Consider the following 18282-nt stretch of genomic DNA (forward strand, 5'->3'; position numbering starts at 1 on the left):
AACTTGCTGGGGTATATAAATGTAGCATCCTCTCTTAGCTAAAACTGCTTTCATCTTTGGTAGCGTAGCCTATTTGTAAGGGTCCACATGCACCACATTGACATGTACCTGTCATTCAAGGTAATAAGAGACAGTAAGGTGTGGTTGTGTGGAACACATTCGGAGTATGAATAGAAGAAAAATCATGAAACATGACTTCTGAAGACAATATTCCTACATCTTTTAAGATTGACAGCCTCTCTAGCTTGCCAGCTGCAGGTATTGTGGCATCTTTTGAAGGTGTCTGTAGCATGTTCATTAATTTAGTCTCAGAATGCTCTGCAAGAAGGAGCTGGATACGATGCAGAGCTAAGAAAAGCAGGACTAGTAAATCCTGCCAAATTAAATTATTTTTTAATGTGGAAAGCCAAGATGTGAAGGCATTTTTCCCATGCATTTAATTTCTAAATGAATTACTTTTTTCTTTGAAAAGACCCAAGCACTGTGACGCCTACATGTTTCCATGCTAAATTTACACCTGAAGTAAATGTCTTTTCATTGATTCTTTTTCCCAATGGTAAGAGATGGCTAAAGTTGCTAAAACAGAAGTTCTACCTGGTTTAGTTTTGCAGTGGAGTTTGCTTGACTGTTTTTTGCTTTTAATTTATTTTTTCCCTCCAAATAGCACAATACTTGCAGGTTCTTGCAGCTTAGTAATAAACAAGAGTTTAGGGATGTGTACTTACCGGTACCAATGCACAGTGTTACTGTTCTGCCATTAGGTGGCATGCCACAGTTTCAAGTTTTCTTCTGTACGTAATCATCTATAAACAATTTCTTTTCCTTACAACATGTTTAAAATTTGAGATAATTTCAGAGGAAATAGAGAAAATGCAACAAGCAGTAGTTTAGCATGACATTTAGCCTGGTGAAGTCCTTAGGTTTCATGCACCAGAAAGATGTCCACGATAACAAAACCGATTGGGAGCAAATAGAACCCAGAAACCCTATACAAATGGTAGATGTGGATGTGAATGGACTACTCCCCACCCAGAGGGGAGAGGTGAACCCATGAGCTGGAAGTGTGTTACCTTCTCTGCAAGTCTCCTCCAGACTTCACTGTTGCAGTGAAGTCGCCTGCTGTCTTTGGGAATCAAAAAGGAGCATCTTATCTCATATTCTTAAGAGGATACTGCAGGTGTCTCTCACTGCAAAGGGAGTTCAGAAAGCTTATTCCTACACTGCTAAGGAATTAGTTTAGCTCCAGTACTTCACACTTTTGTGTTTGTTAACCTGGACTGACCAATTAAGATATGTTTTTGTAGGGACTTTAATTCTTATCAGCTCTCAGGTGCACATTTGGGAAAAAAAAACCAAACCAAAAAACACCCAATCAACCAACCAAGAAAAACCCCAAACCAACCCAAGCAAACAAAAAAACCCTCCAACAACAACAAAACCTCCTAAGATATTAGTCCTTTTTCTCCTCCCTAAAGCCCTGTATTCCAGCCTTCTGACTTGAGCTGTGGTCACAGAAATAGCTGACTTTGCTTTTATGACATCTACGAGAACAGACAGCTCAAGACTGTGAGGAATGGGATTTGGTGACAGCATAAAGGAAAAGGCACAAATCTCTTTATACTATAAAAGAAATTTGGTAAACTTATATGAAAGTAATACTCAGTTACAATCAGTTTTCATTAAAAGTAGATGTATCAGGGTGTTTAGGGATTCTGTTTTCCTTGCTGACTTTTCCCAATGGCTGTGGCATCCTCTCCAAGAGAGGCAATGCTGAAGATCATAATGTAGACAGAGATTAATCTTTTGCCACCATTTCTGACATGATGTGCAGAATGGAAATGCTTGGTCCTGGGCTACGTGATGTCTGCACCAATACCTGCAGAGCTGTCTCCTGCTGGGGATTGCTGACCTGTGCTCTGTAACTTGCATGTACAGAATGGGGCAGCTGCACTAGGACCTACGTAGTGGAAACTGTGTTTAAGGTAAAATTGTTTTTTTCTACCACAGACAAATCATTCCCTATACAGATTAATATCAGGGTGGGTATTATCAACCTGACTGCTCCTCAAAAGTTTCTTCATTTTTCTTTTATAATAAGCAATGTTAACTCATGGCTTGTTTCAGCTGAATCTTTCTTCCCAAGCTTCATTGATTTTGGGGGAATTTGAGTGGGATACATGAGAAAAAGATTGTTGCTATTATACAACCTTCAAGAAGACCTTTGAAATTCAGACTAATTCCCACACCTTCTGTACCTTGGTTTCAGTAAAAATCAATGAAAAGGTCTTTAATTTGTTTTGGATAATGTGACATCTGCCTTAAATGACAAATGTGAATATAGTAGGTTGGTTTAGTGCTGCCTGGAAATTTAATCACATGGAGAAGAAAATATTGAGTATCCCTAAACTCACCTTGAGTACACATATTAGTAATTGACAGTGTCTAGACAGAGGGTGATCTGGAAACTAAAGTCTGGGAAAAATAAACTTACAGATATTAAAGTCAGCTGTGTTTCCCAGTGGTAATAAAGTGGGAAGCCTTGGCGGGGGGCGGGGGGGGGGTGGGGGGTGAGCTGTTAGCAGCTGACAAAATACTTGCAGCAGTTTTGCTCCCTCTTTAAGAATTGTGCCTTTTGAAACATTCCATATAATAACCCACCCAAGTCTGCGGAACCTGAAAAACCACTACAAAACTAACCTGATGATAAGAAGAATATTTGTCTGGGTATGTGCAACACTGTGAATCAAGTTTTTCTTCTTTCCTCTTGAAGGATTCTACTTTAGAGTCTTTTATGAGACCAAAATCTTATAGTTTGTCACCGCTATGTGGTTAATGTTGTTCACAGGAATTAAAAAATAACAATGGGTGCACTGTTGATCAGCTGATGATCACTGGGCTTCAGTACAGCAGCATTCTTGATCATCTTACACTAAAACTGCCTTTCTGCCTCTCACCAGTCCTGGAAGATGGTTTGCTACAGAACAGTTGTAACCTAAACAAAGTTTAAACTTAGAATCATTTTAATTGGAAGAGACCTTTAAGATCATCAAGTCCAACTGTTAACCCAACACTACTGGGTCACAACTAAACCATGTCCCTAAGCACTACATATAAAGAGAGAAAAGATTACTATTAGCCCAGTTTTATAGTCAAGCTTGAGCTGAAGTTTTACAAAAGATCTGGAGAAGTAGCCACTGTACGCTCCTTCAGTGTAGTGCTCTTTGCCCTGCCATAGTACTTCCAGACTACTAAAATACAGAGGTATTAGAGCGATGAGAAGTTGAAAATGTGGAGAAAAACAGGAGTCTGCAAGTTTTTCAGGAGTCCTTGTGTTTCAGAAATGTGTAGAGCATGCCCACTCTTTTGGACAGCATCTCTATGGCTAAAAGCAGGTTGGCAGAAGCATGGTGACACACACTGACTCTATCACTACTTGCCTTGGGGATGGAGCAGCTGTGCACTCGTGGGAACAGCTCAAACAGTGGGGCTCACTCTCTTGCTGTGCAGGAGTCTGGGCCTTCTTCAGAGGACACTGACTGACCCATCTCCCTGGCATTGGCTATGTGTTATCATCATGAGGCATGTGGGGTTAATGATGGAGAATTTGGCCAGGCAATTCAAAACCACCCACAGGTCATGTAGGAGTGATCTCAGCCTACAAGGAAGATGAGTGTGAGCTTAAAGCTTTGCCTCATTTTGCTTTGAAGCTTTCCTGGAGCCCAGACCTGGGAGCAACCTTGGTTCCTTGAATGGGCAAGAACCAGGCAGAGAAAAAGACTTGTTTCTGAACCAGAGGAAGATTCAGGCTGTGACTGCATGGTTGAGCCTATCATGTACAGGAACTGAGCTCTGTGGAGGCAGTTCCAAGTCCCCACAAGTCTGTGTTTACTAAATATGTTCAGCCAGTCTGCACAGTTAAGGTTGCGCAGGACTTTTTCTCCCTTGCTATAAATCTGCTATCAACAGGACTAGGATGGGACAACAGGTGAAACACCATGGAGATGAAGAGACTATTTTGATTAAAAAAGGACCTCATTGTATAACTTACCTGGGTAATAACAACAACCTGCAGCAGCAAATACGCCTGTGCTGCCCTCACCCTCCAGTGAACCGGTATCAAAGCCTGTCTGGATTCCAAACCATATGACTGCTGCACGTTGATTTTTAGCCAGCTCCCTAAGGAAATGAAGTATTAAGAAGTCATCTTGTCAGCCTGGCACTTTCCACCAGTAACATTTGAATTTACTGACCAGTTTCCAAACTAATTATACCAAGTTCTGATGGGTTTGATGGAAGTAGGTGATGTGTGGAAAGAGATGCTACTAGTATCTCCATGAAGGGAAAGCCTGACATGAGATGTATATGCAGTTTTTATATCATCACAAATGATCTTTATAGTACTTCAATGGTTCTTTTTACTGTTCCATTACTAGACCCCAAAGAATTCACAAGGGAGATTAGCAGAGGAAGTCAAGACACAATTTCTGCCATGTAAGACTATGGTTTTAATCAAGTAGGTAGAGACTCTGAATGAGTTTTTTTTAAAGTTAATTTAACCTCCAAGAGTCAGTGTGGGAAAATGTGAATCTACTCTGTGCAATGACAGGAGGGAGGGAAGAGGCTGTCTCTGGAGTTCAGGATATCGTATTCCCAGGATGAAGAAGAGATCAAACTTGGAGGAAAGTAGCTATACACTGCCTGAGGAGGCGTGAGCAGCCAAGAAAAATCTATTGACATACATACATGCTGCAAAAAGTAATTTTTTGGTTAAATCAGAGCTGTGATTGGTATCTCCATATTATGAGACAAATACCCACCATGCTGATTGTGCCAAAAGCAGAGGGAGTTGCTGCCAGCACAGAAGTCATTGTGAGAATGTGGAAAGGTCAGACTGACCCTGGCAGCTCGTAAATCTGGAAAGCCTTTCTGTGCATAAACTTTGGAAAATAATGAAGTCTTAGTTTCCTCCTTTTTAAAAAGGAACAACCCTGAAATGTGTTCCTCTCAGAAACATATTGGGTGTGATGAATAATGCCTGAACGAGGGCTGGGGGTCCTTCTAAACTGCGGGGCAATGCACAAGATTATGATCACAGGACCTCTGAGAAGGCATGGCCCTGCTATGGCAGGTAGCTCCTGAGTGGAGCTGTGCTCACAAGAATGGGTTTCATTTTGGAAACTTTTTGGTTCAGGTTTAAAGGCATACCAACAAAAAGCTTCCTGCTTCTCAGGCAGGAAGACAAGTTTGGTAGCAATTGTCTTTTAGGGAGGTTTGGTAGTAATAATCCTTTAGGAAGTCTGTGAAACTCAGTAACTAGATACTACTCATCTTCAAAAACTTCAAGAAATGGTTGGTCTGAATCACTGAAAATCAGACATGAGGGAATACATAGTAATAGCTGGGATTGAAATGGTGAAGCCATTATCAAATTGGTTATCAAATCCCCTTTGCTGGAAGTTTTTAGAAACAGAGGAAGGGATTATTGAGTGTTAAGGGAACAGATGGTACTTCAGTTCAGGAATAATGTCTGAGTAGCCTCCCAGACACGTATGATACCACTGCTGAAAGGTGATGCTGGCAATGGTGCAGTGGAGAGGTAAGGAATTCAAGAGAGGGAAGATGAGACTGAGCAGGGTGGTAGCAGGCAGGGTCTATGCCCTGCATGGCCCTTTGCTTGTGTGACCAGTTTGGCACTCATAGAGGAATCTTAGCTTTGGGACACGAAGCCCTGGGGAGCCTGCTTGTCCCTCCTCCTGAAGCTCACCTCCTGAAGCACAACTGCTTACAGCTCCTGTTGACTTTCCTGGAGGTTGTTATTACCCTTGATTAAAGTTTCTTTTCCAAGTTACTGATCCAAAGAATCATCATAGACCATACAAAGTGGTATTAATGTTGGAGTAACTCACAGACTAAATAGAAGTTTAGTGAACTTCACATGCAACAGTAGACTGCCATTTTTGTGATCTACATTTAGATTTTTTCCACATAAAACAAATCACTATATGTCCTCTGTTTCCCAAATTACAATAAACATTTCAAAACACTCTATAAATATAATTTGTTCTTGTCTCTGAACTCCACCCTTTAGTAATATATTTCAAAGTCTTTTTAAAAAAGCAGGAATCTAAAAAGATGAAAACAAGCAAAACTGAAAAAAAAAGATTAATTAAAGGATTGAACCTGTTTGACAGACACAAGATATACCACAGTCTGAGGTACTGTGAAGTTTTTATTGCCACTGGTTTTGTAATATTGTCCTCCCAGACTCATCTCAATAAAAGGTTTATTTTGCCTCACACCACTGGGACACAGCTTGCTTTGCAGGCAGGGCAGGGCATGGGTAGAACTACCATGTGGGCAGCCCTTAAAGCTGAAGCTCTCTACCTTTGTGGTGGTTAAAGAGACCAGCCATGAAATGTGTTGCCACATATGACATCCCTCAGCTCTTTCTCGGAGGTGGCAGTGGGGATGTGTGTCAATGCCCTCCTCTGCAGGTGAGGGCCAGTAGTCCTTGAAACACAGTCCAAAGAGCAGCGGACTGTAGTTACACAGAAAAGTCGTTCTGGCTCTGCAGCACAAGAAAGGCATGGAAATGCTAGAACAGGTCCAAAGGAGAGCCATGAGGATGCTCAGGGGGCTGGAACACCTCTCTCATGAAGAAAGGCTAAGAAGAGGTCTTGCAAGAAACACAAAGACTTTTTACCAAAGCCAACAGGACAAGGGCAATAGTTTTAAAATAAAAGAAGGTATGTTCAAATTGGATTTAAGGAGGAATATTTTTTATGAGGGTGGTCATATGCTGGAAGAGTTTGTCCAGAGAAGCTTCCATCTCTGGAAATGTTCAAGATAAGGTTGGATGGGGCTTTGAAATATCTGGTCTAGTGAAGGATGTCCCTGTCCATGGCAGTGGGGTTGGACTACATGGTTTTTGAAGGTTCCCTCCAGTCCAAACTGTTTTGTGATGATTCTATAAAACATGTTTGCAGGACTGGTGCAGGAGAGGGACTCAGATCACTACCTGAGGAAGCTGGAAGAGTACAGAGGATTGCACATGACAGTTGTGGTGCTCGAGGTTACCTGTATGCACCTTCTACAGTCCCACAGACTTGAGCAAACTATCAAGGAGGATTGAAATGATACCAAACCAGAATGGTAGTGAGGTAGTCTGTAAGAGGAGCTGATACCTTTTATTAGATCAATAAAATAGTGGGAAGAAACATAACAGCTAAAAGCCCCAAAAGTACTAAGACAAGTTTTCATGTGTGAAAGCCTCTCCTGAATCCTGCAAGAGGATCCAAAGACAGAACCTGTCATGGTAGCACTTTCACATCTGTTTTCAACGGTGATGGAGAATCAGGCCTATTGTCAGCGGAAGGGGGAGAGAGGACATTTAAACCCGGTCACCGTAACGGGTACAGGTTAAAAAACATGTCCTCATTGCAGCGGCTGAGACCCACAGAATGTCCTCTCTCACCCCTGTCTCCTTGGCTTCCCCTTGGCAGTGAGAGCTGGCACTGGTGTTGTGCCCCATCCACCATGGGACAGCTGCCTCCCTGAGGATACGGTGGCAGAGGGAGGCAGCTGCTGCTGTAGGCCAGTGGGGATTTCCCCTCACAGGGCTCAGCCCCCAGAGGGCCAGGGTTAGGCCTGAAGGGGCCATGGCCACCCTTTGTGGTGGGCTCGATGTGCCGGGTGCCGGGGTGGGCGCAGTGTTGTGCAGAAGGGGCTGTGCAGGGAGTGTCGATGGCAGGGCTGCTCCAAGACCTCCCAGCACTGGGGGTCCTCCCAAGGGCAGGGCTCCTGCTCCAGGCTGGCACCTCTCTGGAGCAATCATCCTCCCCAGCTGCCCTCAGGTATGGTGGCTGCTCATAGCAGTTGCCCAGCATCGGCTCTTGTAAATTTTTGCTTAAATGTCCTCCAAAATTAGCAGGTAGCATGTAAGGGTCTGGCTTGGAAAGCAACCAAGGCAAAGCCTCCTGCGTCGGCATTGCACCTGTCAAAGACTTGAGAAAGCAAGGCGTGGTTTAGTCAAACAGAGCATGGCTGAGCAGCATGAAATAGAATCTGCCCTCTGTGAGCCCATCAGGAATGCATTCAGTTAATACAGGTAACAAAGTGGACGTCATAGCAGAGCCTCCTTGTAAGGTGATGCCAATGGGCTTTAGGGGCAAACCAAGCAGCGCTCCCAGAGCATAGTTATGGGTCTGTTTTCACCAGTTTTTGCCCAAAGCCTCTGAAAGAATTGTTAGACCTTGTATTCACAGATTCACATTCAACACCACAGATTATTTTTTTTTTCCTATGGAGTTCAGAAAAGCTAAGTATGATTTTTTTAAAACTGATTGTTTTGAAGTGATCTTTTGGTTCAGCTTTTCAAGACTATGCTTCTACTTTCAACTGATATATTTTACTAACTTTACTTTTTCTTTTTTGTACTTCAGAAACAGAAATTTCCTTCAGGGAGCACACAAGAATTATGCTTCTGGGTCTTTTTTCCTGGATATTTCACAACTTCTTTAATTGCCTTCATTACAATTTTGCAGACTTTTATTAATTTCAGAACACTCATTCTGTGCTATCATTTCTGATGAGTACTTACAGGGCACTGTTCTTTGCAATTCTGCTTTTGCACATATTTAATTATAGTGATTTTGTTGATTGCCAGAGCAGCGAATCTCCTTTCTGCTGTTCTCCACTCACCACGAGAAATTCCAACAACCTGATGTAGGACCCAGCCCACCTTCAGCTAAAGAGCTGGTGACACCAGAAATAAAACATCTTATGTATCACTTGCTGTGTTTTGGGCTCATACATTTTTCTAAAGTTCTCTTTCCTTGTCTCCTGTGAGCATATTAAAACTGAATCTTTTCAGAAGACTTTTTGCAGGTTCAGTGACACAGGTGCTGTTGAATCAGACTCCTGAGTTGTCCCACAGTGGATTTGGGCAGAACACAAATATGATAGGTTATTCCCAAGAAAAACTTGCCAGAGAACCATGAACTGGAAAGTCAGATGAGGGTAAATGGTATCACAGAATCAGACCAGCTGGAGAGCAGGATCTGAAGTTAGATATTTATGACGTCTTTGGTCCGTTCCTAGTCCCACACAATTTGAAATGAAAATGCCAGGTCAGAAAAGATGATGTCTAGAGGGAGATTGACCTCAGTAAGACCAGCAGGCTCAAGTATGAAAGAAAAAAAGCCTATGTGAAGACTATTTTAGTGTTCATATGGATAAAATTAAATCAGTTAGATGACAATAATTGTTTCTGTATTTGTTAGAGATTTACATAGCGGCTCAGATGCTTTTACTTATGCTTATGTTCCCAGGCACTTGTGTCGAGACGCTGTCACCAGTCCTTCCTGTACTCTCTGACTGTTCAATCCCAAGTCTATGTATCTCCATGAGAGTCACTCCTGAGCTCCAGTTTTAGTATCTTCCTGAATATTTCCAGTAGAAATATCTGCAGCTCCTAAATTAATATTCATTCAAATGGGTTTAGCTGCCTTTGTTCACTTTTAATCTACCAGTTGGGCTTCTGGATCCCCCTGCATCCTCATGTTATCCATTTAAGAAGTCTGCTCCCACCTGGCCCAGTTATCCCTTCGTCTGTAGCTGAAGGGGCACTGACTACTCTCTTGAACACCAGGCAGAGGAGGATGCACCACATCTAGCACATCAAAAAACAAACTGCATGTGAAGACCAGTGGTGTGCAGGTGTGTGTAACAGCCTTTGCAGGGAAGGCCACTGCAGACAGCCTCATTGCTCTGCTTGTTCTCTCCGTCGGTACCTGGCAGTCCAATGGATCTCTTTTGCAAGTTTTGACACCCAATCCTTCAAAGCACTACTCTGTCACTATTCAAAACTACGTCCATACTGCCAAATAAGATGAGGCTGAGGACTGCTGTTGGTAGCACAAACCAAAAAGGCCTGGCCTGACAGTGTCCACACTATATCCTGGCCTTAGGCAAACTCTGGACCTGAAGTGAAATGATGCAAAGCCACCAAGAGCTATTTTTCACAGCATCAAGTTGAGATTATAATTGCCTATGGTTTATAGCATGGCAGCACGCAAGGATGTAGGCACGTTCAAACAAAGGGACCCAAACCTGATGCAACCTTGTCCAAAATCCTGCCGGGGAATGGTCCCTTTCACATGCTGCTGTTCCGACCCATGCCAGGGCATTTTGTCTGTCAGCATGAGTTGGCACTGACCAAATCCATGGCAGAGACCGTGTGAACAGTGATGTGACTGAGCCAGCCCTGCTTTATTTACTAGCACGGATGTAATCCCTTGCTGCCACCTGGCCCAAAAAGGCTTCAGAAGGAGGGTGCTGGTTGTGGATGACAGTTCTGAGCAAGGCAAGATGCCCAGTTCCGCCCCGCTTCTTCCTGGCATAATCATGGGGAGGCAGAATGCAGGGGTGTTAAAAAACTTCTCCCACCCAGACCCAAAGCCCAGATAGCCTCCACCATGCCTTGAACCATGGATCATTTAGCCCACAATTTCATTGACCAATAATAAGAGTTACCTCAATCTCCTGGATTCTTTTGTATCTTGGAGAAGATGGAGAAGAAGCTATTTGTGCTTTTTGGATTGATCTTCTAGCTTCTGCTTCTAGTTTTGTTTCTGGACGTGGATGGTCATGAGCTCCTTTGGACTTTAGAAAGGAATTATGACATAATAAAGCTAGAAACAACCTTGTTATTAATCTCAAGAGAGCAAAATTTGTAGCCCAGGCCAAAACCACGCATATGGCCTGAATTAATGCTTTGTATTTAATAAGACATTTAAACTCAAGTAACAAACATATCTCAGATGAAGTGTGATGGGGTAGAAATTCTCTGAAATTTTAAAACCGGTCCACCATGTTTATGGCTAGAGCACCAGCTGAAGCCACCAGATCTTCTGCACCCTGGCTACAGTGCCTCTGCAGTGATTTCCATTTTTCTCACACTTCAGACTTGTTTAGCAGAACTTGTACATAAGTGAAAGGCTGGAAACAATTTATGGTACCAAACTAGACCTGCAGCTGCCAGAAATAGTGCCTATTATTTAAACACTGGCATACACTGATTTCCAGATAGAAATTACATAAAATGCACAGATAGCATTTTCCATAGACAGTCCCTTTGTTACAACCCTTTCCTGCTCTTACAGGTGCCTTGGAGAAGAGGGTAAGGTAATACGGCATTTCTGACTTTTTGAGGATTCATTGGTTTGTGTGCATGAGCCAAAATGTTTCAAAATCAACAGATTTTCATGAGAGGCTCAATGAAAAATATAGCATGCTGTAAAATCATAGTAGCACAGGCTAATTTAGGTTGGAAGGGATCTCTGGAGGTTTAGCTCAGCTTCCTGCTTAGAGGGACTAACTTCAGAGTTAGTTTCTTAGGACCTTGCCCACTCATTGTGAAAATTATTCTCCTCACAGTCATTTGACCTTGTTATATGTAATAACCATTATTTGTTGGAATAACAAATATCCTTAATCTTAAAAAATAGTCTTTAAAATTAACTTGCATACTGTATGGTAATTTTATACCAACCTGAAAAAATATGAATTGGCCTTCATGCCTCCAGAAGTTGGTAACTGGGTAACCACCATGGCCTCGGCAGGAAAGGAGCCGCAGGGGTCCACTGCAGTTTGGACAGCATTTCCCTGGAGCAAAGATGATGGGAAATGTTTTCTATACAACACTGATTGGATGAATCCCACATGATGCAATGGCTCATTGATGGTACTGGATTGCCATTTCTGGTCTGGGTCTCAGAAACAGCAGTGAGAAAAACTATGCAATAAGCTTTTATCAGATATAAGCAAAAATGAATATAAGAAAAGTAAAAGCTTCTTTCTGTTCCATTATTAAATATAAATGGCAAGATTTATTTCTATTATAGCTTTATTATAATTTCTTATCATGGTCAGTTTTAATTGTATGTAGTGTTTGGAACAACATATGTGTTCTTGCATCATTTTTGTGGGGAACATCATTCTGACTTCAGTGAGTGCTTGAGTAATATCTTTCTTCAGCCCAAGTGTTCACCAGATAAAGAAATCAGTATGTGGTAGCTCTACTGAGTAATCAATAATTGCTTGGAATAATCTTATTAAAAATATGCAGGCAGCTTGTTCTCTATTTGCTTTGTCTTGCTCTGGTAACATGATTGTAAGGCCTGTTTTCCAGTTATCATAGTCTATAAGTAAATTTTTTTCCTGCAAGACTTGCCTCCTGAGTTAGTCTTAGGCCCATGCAATAGTGAAGCCAATGCTCCAGACAGCAGGAACAGCATAGCAGGGAGCTGCTGCACTGCACAGCTTTCTTAGTAGCCTCACTCATCCTGAGAAGACTGGGATCCAATCCCTAACCATCAGAAACAGATTAGAAAAAAAAGAAAAAAAATAGACAAACCAAAAACCCAGCAAAAAGTCAAAAAATCCCCAGACAAACAAGAAAGCAGCTCCTCTCCCAGCAGTACGAAATGTAGAACGTGTTGTTCCAAAATCATTTCAATGTAAGGAATGGCAGCAGGAAGGTTGGAAGGATTCCTCTACCTTGGTTTCTTTTATGTTGTGTTCACTTTTGAGCTGCCATAGAATGAACAACTATGTTGATACTCACGCTGTTGTTTTTGCCTAGCTTTGTCACATATGGCTGGTCTTAGGTAGATCTTCCTCCCATCCAGGGTCGAGCAGTCGTTGCCGCAGACCACCACCCCAAGGCAGGACTTCTTTAAGATGCGAGAGTTGTGGTTGTTGGTGTTTCTCATTGCCCAGCTGCTGTGGTGCCTCTGAGCATTTTTATCCTCTGAGCTATAGATGTGTTTTACATAAGAATCTGGCCATTCTTGAAACCAGTCTATCTGTCTTACATCCTGTGGAGAGACCACAAACTACATTTTAGACCTGGTCCTCTGCTGAGTGTTCTCTAGCCTGGGTAACTCTAGCACCCTGGCATGTGATGCTGGTTGGTAAGAGGGAGCAGTGAAGAGAAGGTTGAAAAAACACAGCTCCCCATGGCTCTCTGTGATCCTCCAACTAGCAGGGAAGCCTGGCCACGATGTTGCTCTCACTCACCCATGGGGCCAGTTCAGTGCAGGACCTCCCCAAGAGAGGAAGGTGAGGCACCTTACAAGCAGCAGTCACCAGCTAACTAACTTCTGTTAGCTTTCATGGCAGAAATTGTGCTTTGCCTTTCAGTAGTGTTACACTGTATCATTTGGCTTGATTTGGCTCAGCTTGCTGCAAAAAGGGCAAACACTGAAGCAGACAGAATATATCCACATTTAGGGCATTAGGTCTTTAGTTCTGGACTTTGGTTAGTTTTGCCTTATCTGCCATGAAAGACTTCCATGGTGATTCTTCTGAAGTCTAAACCAAAGAAATCTCAGGTCCTGTTTAGTCTTTTTATCTTCCACCATAAAAAAAATGGCAAAGGAAATAATATAAGAAATCAGAAAATAAAACTCAATGAAAAGAAAAAAAAAAAAACACGAAACCCAACCAACCAACCAACCCCCCCCCCACCAAACAAACAGAAACACCAAAAAAAAAAAAAAAAAAACCCACACCCCAAAAAGCCACCAAAAAAAAGAAAGGACCAAACACACATCAGCTCAGTGGGTACAGTCAACACAGTAGAATGCAGTAAGCTGTAAAGCACTTAACATACCCACAGATGTTTTTGAGGGAAAAGGTACAAAACCTCGGTAGGAATTTCCTTGAAATTCCTGATCCTAGTCATGAAGAGCCATTACAGCAGCAAGAAACATCAACTCCTGTGCTCCCCCAGGGATCATCAGGTAGTGTAGGGAAGGGTGTGGAGGCAGCCTTCTGGCTGATATGCAGGTGAAGGTGACCTTGAAGTGGAGGACAGGGAAGAAGGCAGCCTGAGACTTGGAGGCCATGGGTGAACAGCAGTGGCATAGTAGGGAAGAAACTGGAATCAGGTAAGAAGACAGGGCCGGGAGGTGAAAGGCAGAGCTGGATACTGAAGGACCACAGCAGGAAGAATCTGGCAGATATACTGAGTTGAGAGAGAGAGATGATGTTGGCAGGCACAGTGATGTGGTTTTTTTTAGTAGAGAGCAGCCTGGTTGAACTTTTTAGATAAGAGGACTAGAGAAGGACTGACAGAGGGAGAGATCCTCTCAGCAAACACAAAGCAAGCTTTTCCTGGGTGCTCAGGAAAGGAGCGTTGCCTCTGTGTGGAAAGCCAATCTGCATGCCTGGAGCCAGATACGCAGCAAGATTGGGCACCTGGAGTTGCAAGATAATTGTGCTGTGCTTAGTTCTCATAAACCACTACCCAAGGCAAAAAAGCAAGTCCTGGACATCTCTAATTGAGCACTGGCAGCTTTCTCTGCACCTCATCCACCAGTGGACTAGAAAGGCAATGTACCTGCACCACTGCTAATTTTCATGTATCAGCAGCTCTTTCAATAATACTTCTAAGAAAAAATACATAGAAACTTCAATATTTGCTCAATAATTTCTATATTTTCAGTCCCACACCTTGTGGTGGCAAAGAGGCATAGATAACCAAGAAAGCATTGAAGATCTGCACTGGAGATGACTGGTCAGAAGAACTGAATAAATTTCTAGGACACAGACACATACCTGGGGAAGTTTGATGTCATTGATATCCCAACTTGTAATTTCTCCAGCAGGGTCCTCCTGCTCCATAACATCGTCTGCACTTTGCAGCATTTTTGAGTCCCTTTCCAAAGTTAGTGAGAAAGTTTCTCCTGGCTGCTTTTGAAGTTGACTGGCTGGCTGCACTCTCAAGCGGGTAACAACCAGGAAGCTGTTTCCTGAGGCTGAATGATAGAGAGGCTGCTCATTAAAGATAAAAATCAGTGTTCTTCTGCCAGAAAAACTTGTTCCATTAAAGGTTTTGCAAGCTGGTAATGCAATGGAAAATATAGCTTAGATGTTAGCTTGTGATGTTACAGACATTGTTAACAGCAAGCAAGTCGTGACTTTGTCATCTGTTTTGTTTTGCTCTGTCTCCTCTCATACCAAGTTTATAGTCATGTAACTCTGCTCGTGGGCTCTTTGAACATCTGATCCAACTCTGGCTCAGTATTTCCAGGGTGAGATCAACTGAGCAGCTCAGCAGCTGCTAAGGAGTCGCTGCTTACCCATTGTATATTTCAAACACTGCACAAAGGTGAGCAACGAGAGGGGACTGCTACATCATTTCAGATGAAATGGTGCTCAACCATTTCAAATATTGTTGGCATCTCTAAGAGCTTACTCATTGCATGAGGGAAGTGTAGAAAAGGAGGTTGGGCTACCTGCATTTTCCTATCTCAGCAGAAGACTGAAGCACACACACCCCCCCCCCATCAAGGTATGTTTGTTGAGCCCAGCAGTTTTTGCCTGAAATCTTGTGAATCAGGTGATTGCTCCAAACTACAGTGGCAGCCAAGCTTAAGAGCATATCCTCAGGGATCCCACAAATGAAAAGGTTTTGGGGGTTGTTTCCTTTGGCAAGGAGAGAAAAGGTGAATCGGAAAACAAACAGGGCAGTTTTCTCTTTCTGAAAACTGGGAAAGCTTCAATGGTTTCATGAAGACCACTGATGTAATTTATGCCAGTTAAGGATTTGTTAAAGGCTACTGGGTAGTGGGAGAAGTAAAATCTACTTGTTGTGATTCTATTTCATATACTTTATTAGGCATGATTTATTTTATTGTTTTTTCTAGCTCTGCATATGCATGGCCCTTGGAAAGTGCCTTAGCCTTCTGGTCTTTAGTTTACCCATTTCTAAAAGACCTGTGATTTTCTCATACTATATTATGAAACCTAAAGGGAGAGTTTAGGCTCAGGCTGTGGTGAGGGGGCAGAAGGAAGGCTGCAGCAGAGCATCCCCCATGGAAAAAGGCCCCACAGAGGGATGCCTGATACTCAGCACCAGTGTGCTTAGGAATATGAAATGAGGCTGGTTCTTGGAGGGCAGCTAACCCACCACAGGTTCAAATGAGGTGGTAGACCAGAGGAGAAGGGAACATCACTGCTCAGAAATACAAGCAGCTGAAAAAAACATTAGGTCTTTCACATTGTGCCACATTGAAGATGGAGGTAGTAAAACTGTGACAAACAAAATATGAGCTGCATTGGAAAACTGAATTGAATTTAACAAACAAAGGACCTCTGACTATTGTGTGCTCTAAAACATGAAACAATTTGTTCTACAATTCAAAATGGTTGTCGCATTGCTTTTTAAATTACTTTTCAAAATGAGATGGCTTAGAAATGGATTTTTAATTTCATTCTTACTAGATAAAATGAAATATTTCTTCTTCTATTTTATATTAATAGAGATAGACCAATAATTAAATATTATCTAAAGATTAATGAAATATAGACAATTTCATAATAACACACACAAAAATGGAATTACAGAGAAGTATACATATATAGCTACTTGCAAGCAAAGGCTGAAATAGTAACAAAAACATTTGAGCAATAACTACAGGATGACATGGCATATTAAATTTCTGATTGTTATTTGTGTAGCTTTAATTATTACTAAATTCTCCCATTCTCCCAGCTTTATAAAATGTAAGGCCTGAAATATTTTTTCTTTATTCTCCTCTCTGGCACTGGAATGTGGTACAATTCACTCTGTTTGAAAAATGTTGAAAATAATCAAGTTCTTCTCCTGCTCTTTGGTTTATTTCGGTTTTCTTATACCTTGTAAATGCTCATCAATACAGAAGGTAAATAACAGGGTGTGGCAAGGTTCTTGTTTAGCCATAAACTATAGTAGTACCAATTCACAGACTATCATTGCTTTTTCACTTACAGTACTGTGCAAAAAAAAGCCAGTCCTTCCCAGAAAAGGAAAGGGCTAAGGGCACAGGAAATCCGTAAAAACTTGGATTGTTCAATCTAGAAAAGATGCACTTAACACAGGTATTATGAAAATCACCTAAAATACAGAAGAGTGTAGAGGAAACAGAGGGGTGCTTCTCATTTAACTAACTGCTCAAAATCCCAGGGGCACAGAGTTGAAAACAAGTGGCAAATTGAAAAGTGAAGCAAAGAAATACAGTTTTCATTCACTATATAATTAGTATCAGTTTGTCTAATGAAAGCTATTTCCTCTCCCTACAAGCCTTGTCCCACTTACTGCTTTAAACACTTGTGCCATGCATTACTACTAGCATTGCTTCAGTATGTCATGAAGGTTGAAAGAAGACTTAAAAAGAGCCAAAAAACATAGGAAAAATATTTGAAGATCAGCTATTGATTACTTATACCTGAAATCCATTTAGAAATGTATATTAAACCTCATATTACACGAGTTCTGGAAATTTTTAACTAGCAAGGATTAGGAAGGTTTCTTCCGTTTTCCTTAAAAGTATTTGATGTTGGCCACTTAGGAAAACAATGATGAATTTTAAAAAGAGTTTATGTATATTAACTATTTACATGAGCCTACAGGTTAAATGAATTCAATATAATCTTCAATCTCTTATTTGGAAGGACAGTCTTAGATACCATGACCACACACAGACATCAGGAGTTCTTTAGCAGTCACAAGAGATCAAGGACTGGAAAAAGCCCTGGAGCCCTAAAAAGCTTCTTGAATTCTTGCTCAAGCACTGTGCAGCCCTGCAGAGCATTGCCTGGGGAAAGCAACTGCTGCTGCAGAGGCTGTCCACTGCTGTCTTTGGCTGAAGGACAGTAGCTGGTGTCAGGACCGTGTGGATACAGGCTATTACAGAGCAGTCACCTGATCAGGCTCCTTTCTTGTATTGTTTTACCACCACACAAAGAAGGTGCTTTTGTCAGTGCTCCTATCAGTCTTCCCTTTTCTTTCTTCGGTGTCATCTTTCAGTGATGACAAACTCTAACTGACCTCAGGTGCAGTGGGTGACCCTTTACATAGGCTGAGTTACCTGTGTTGCCATCGGAGTTTCACTGTGTTCCTTGTCTGTCTGTGCCTTGCCTTCAGCTGTGTGATTTTCCCTGATGCTGAAAGGTTCTCCCTGCTGATGAGCTCTCTTGCCTCTCCTCCACTGAAGGCACTGGCCTTTGCATATCTCTCATCCTTCTTTGGTCCCCCTTTTATTACTGCAGAGTTTCACAGGGCTGCACCACAAGAACCAAGGAACATGCATGTTTGGATGACGTCTACTACACCAAGGTGCTACTGATACTCATTGTGGAATATTTCTCCAGATTTTTTTTTTCTTCTTTTTTTTCAAATATGTTCTATAGACTTAAAAATAGCAATTCTATCCTCCACTTCCGCCTTGATATTTG

General features: G+C 42.0%; 1 protein-coding gene across 1 annotated transcript; it reads right to left on the reverse strand.

Moving 5' to 3' along the window:
• Positions 1-7400: 7400 nt before the first annotated feature.
• Positions 7401-14712, reverse strand: GCM1 (glial cells missing transcription factor 1). Its single transcript, XM_054383773.1, has 5 exons — positions 14623-14712; positions 12626-12878; positions 11552-11664; positions 10534-10662; positions 7401-8003 (listed from the first exon to the last, which is right to left on the reverse strand). The coding sequence occupies exons 1-5, from the start codon at positions 14710-14712 to the stop codon at positions 7401-7403; spliced, it is 1188 nt and encodes a 395-aa protein (XP_054239748.1).
• Between the last annotated feature and the right edge of the window lie 3570 nt (positions 14713-18282).

Source organism: Indicator indicator, chromosome 9 (assembly GCF_027791375.1).
Source record: "Indicator indicator isolate 239-I01 chromosome 9, UM_Iind_1.1, whole genome shotgun sequence".
NCBI lineage: Eukaryota > Metazoa > Chordata > Aves > Piciformes > Indicatoridae > Indicator > Indicator indicator.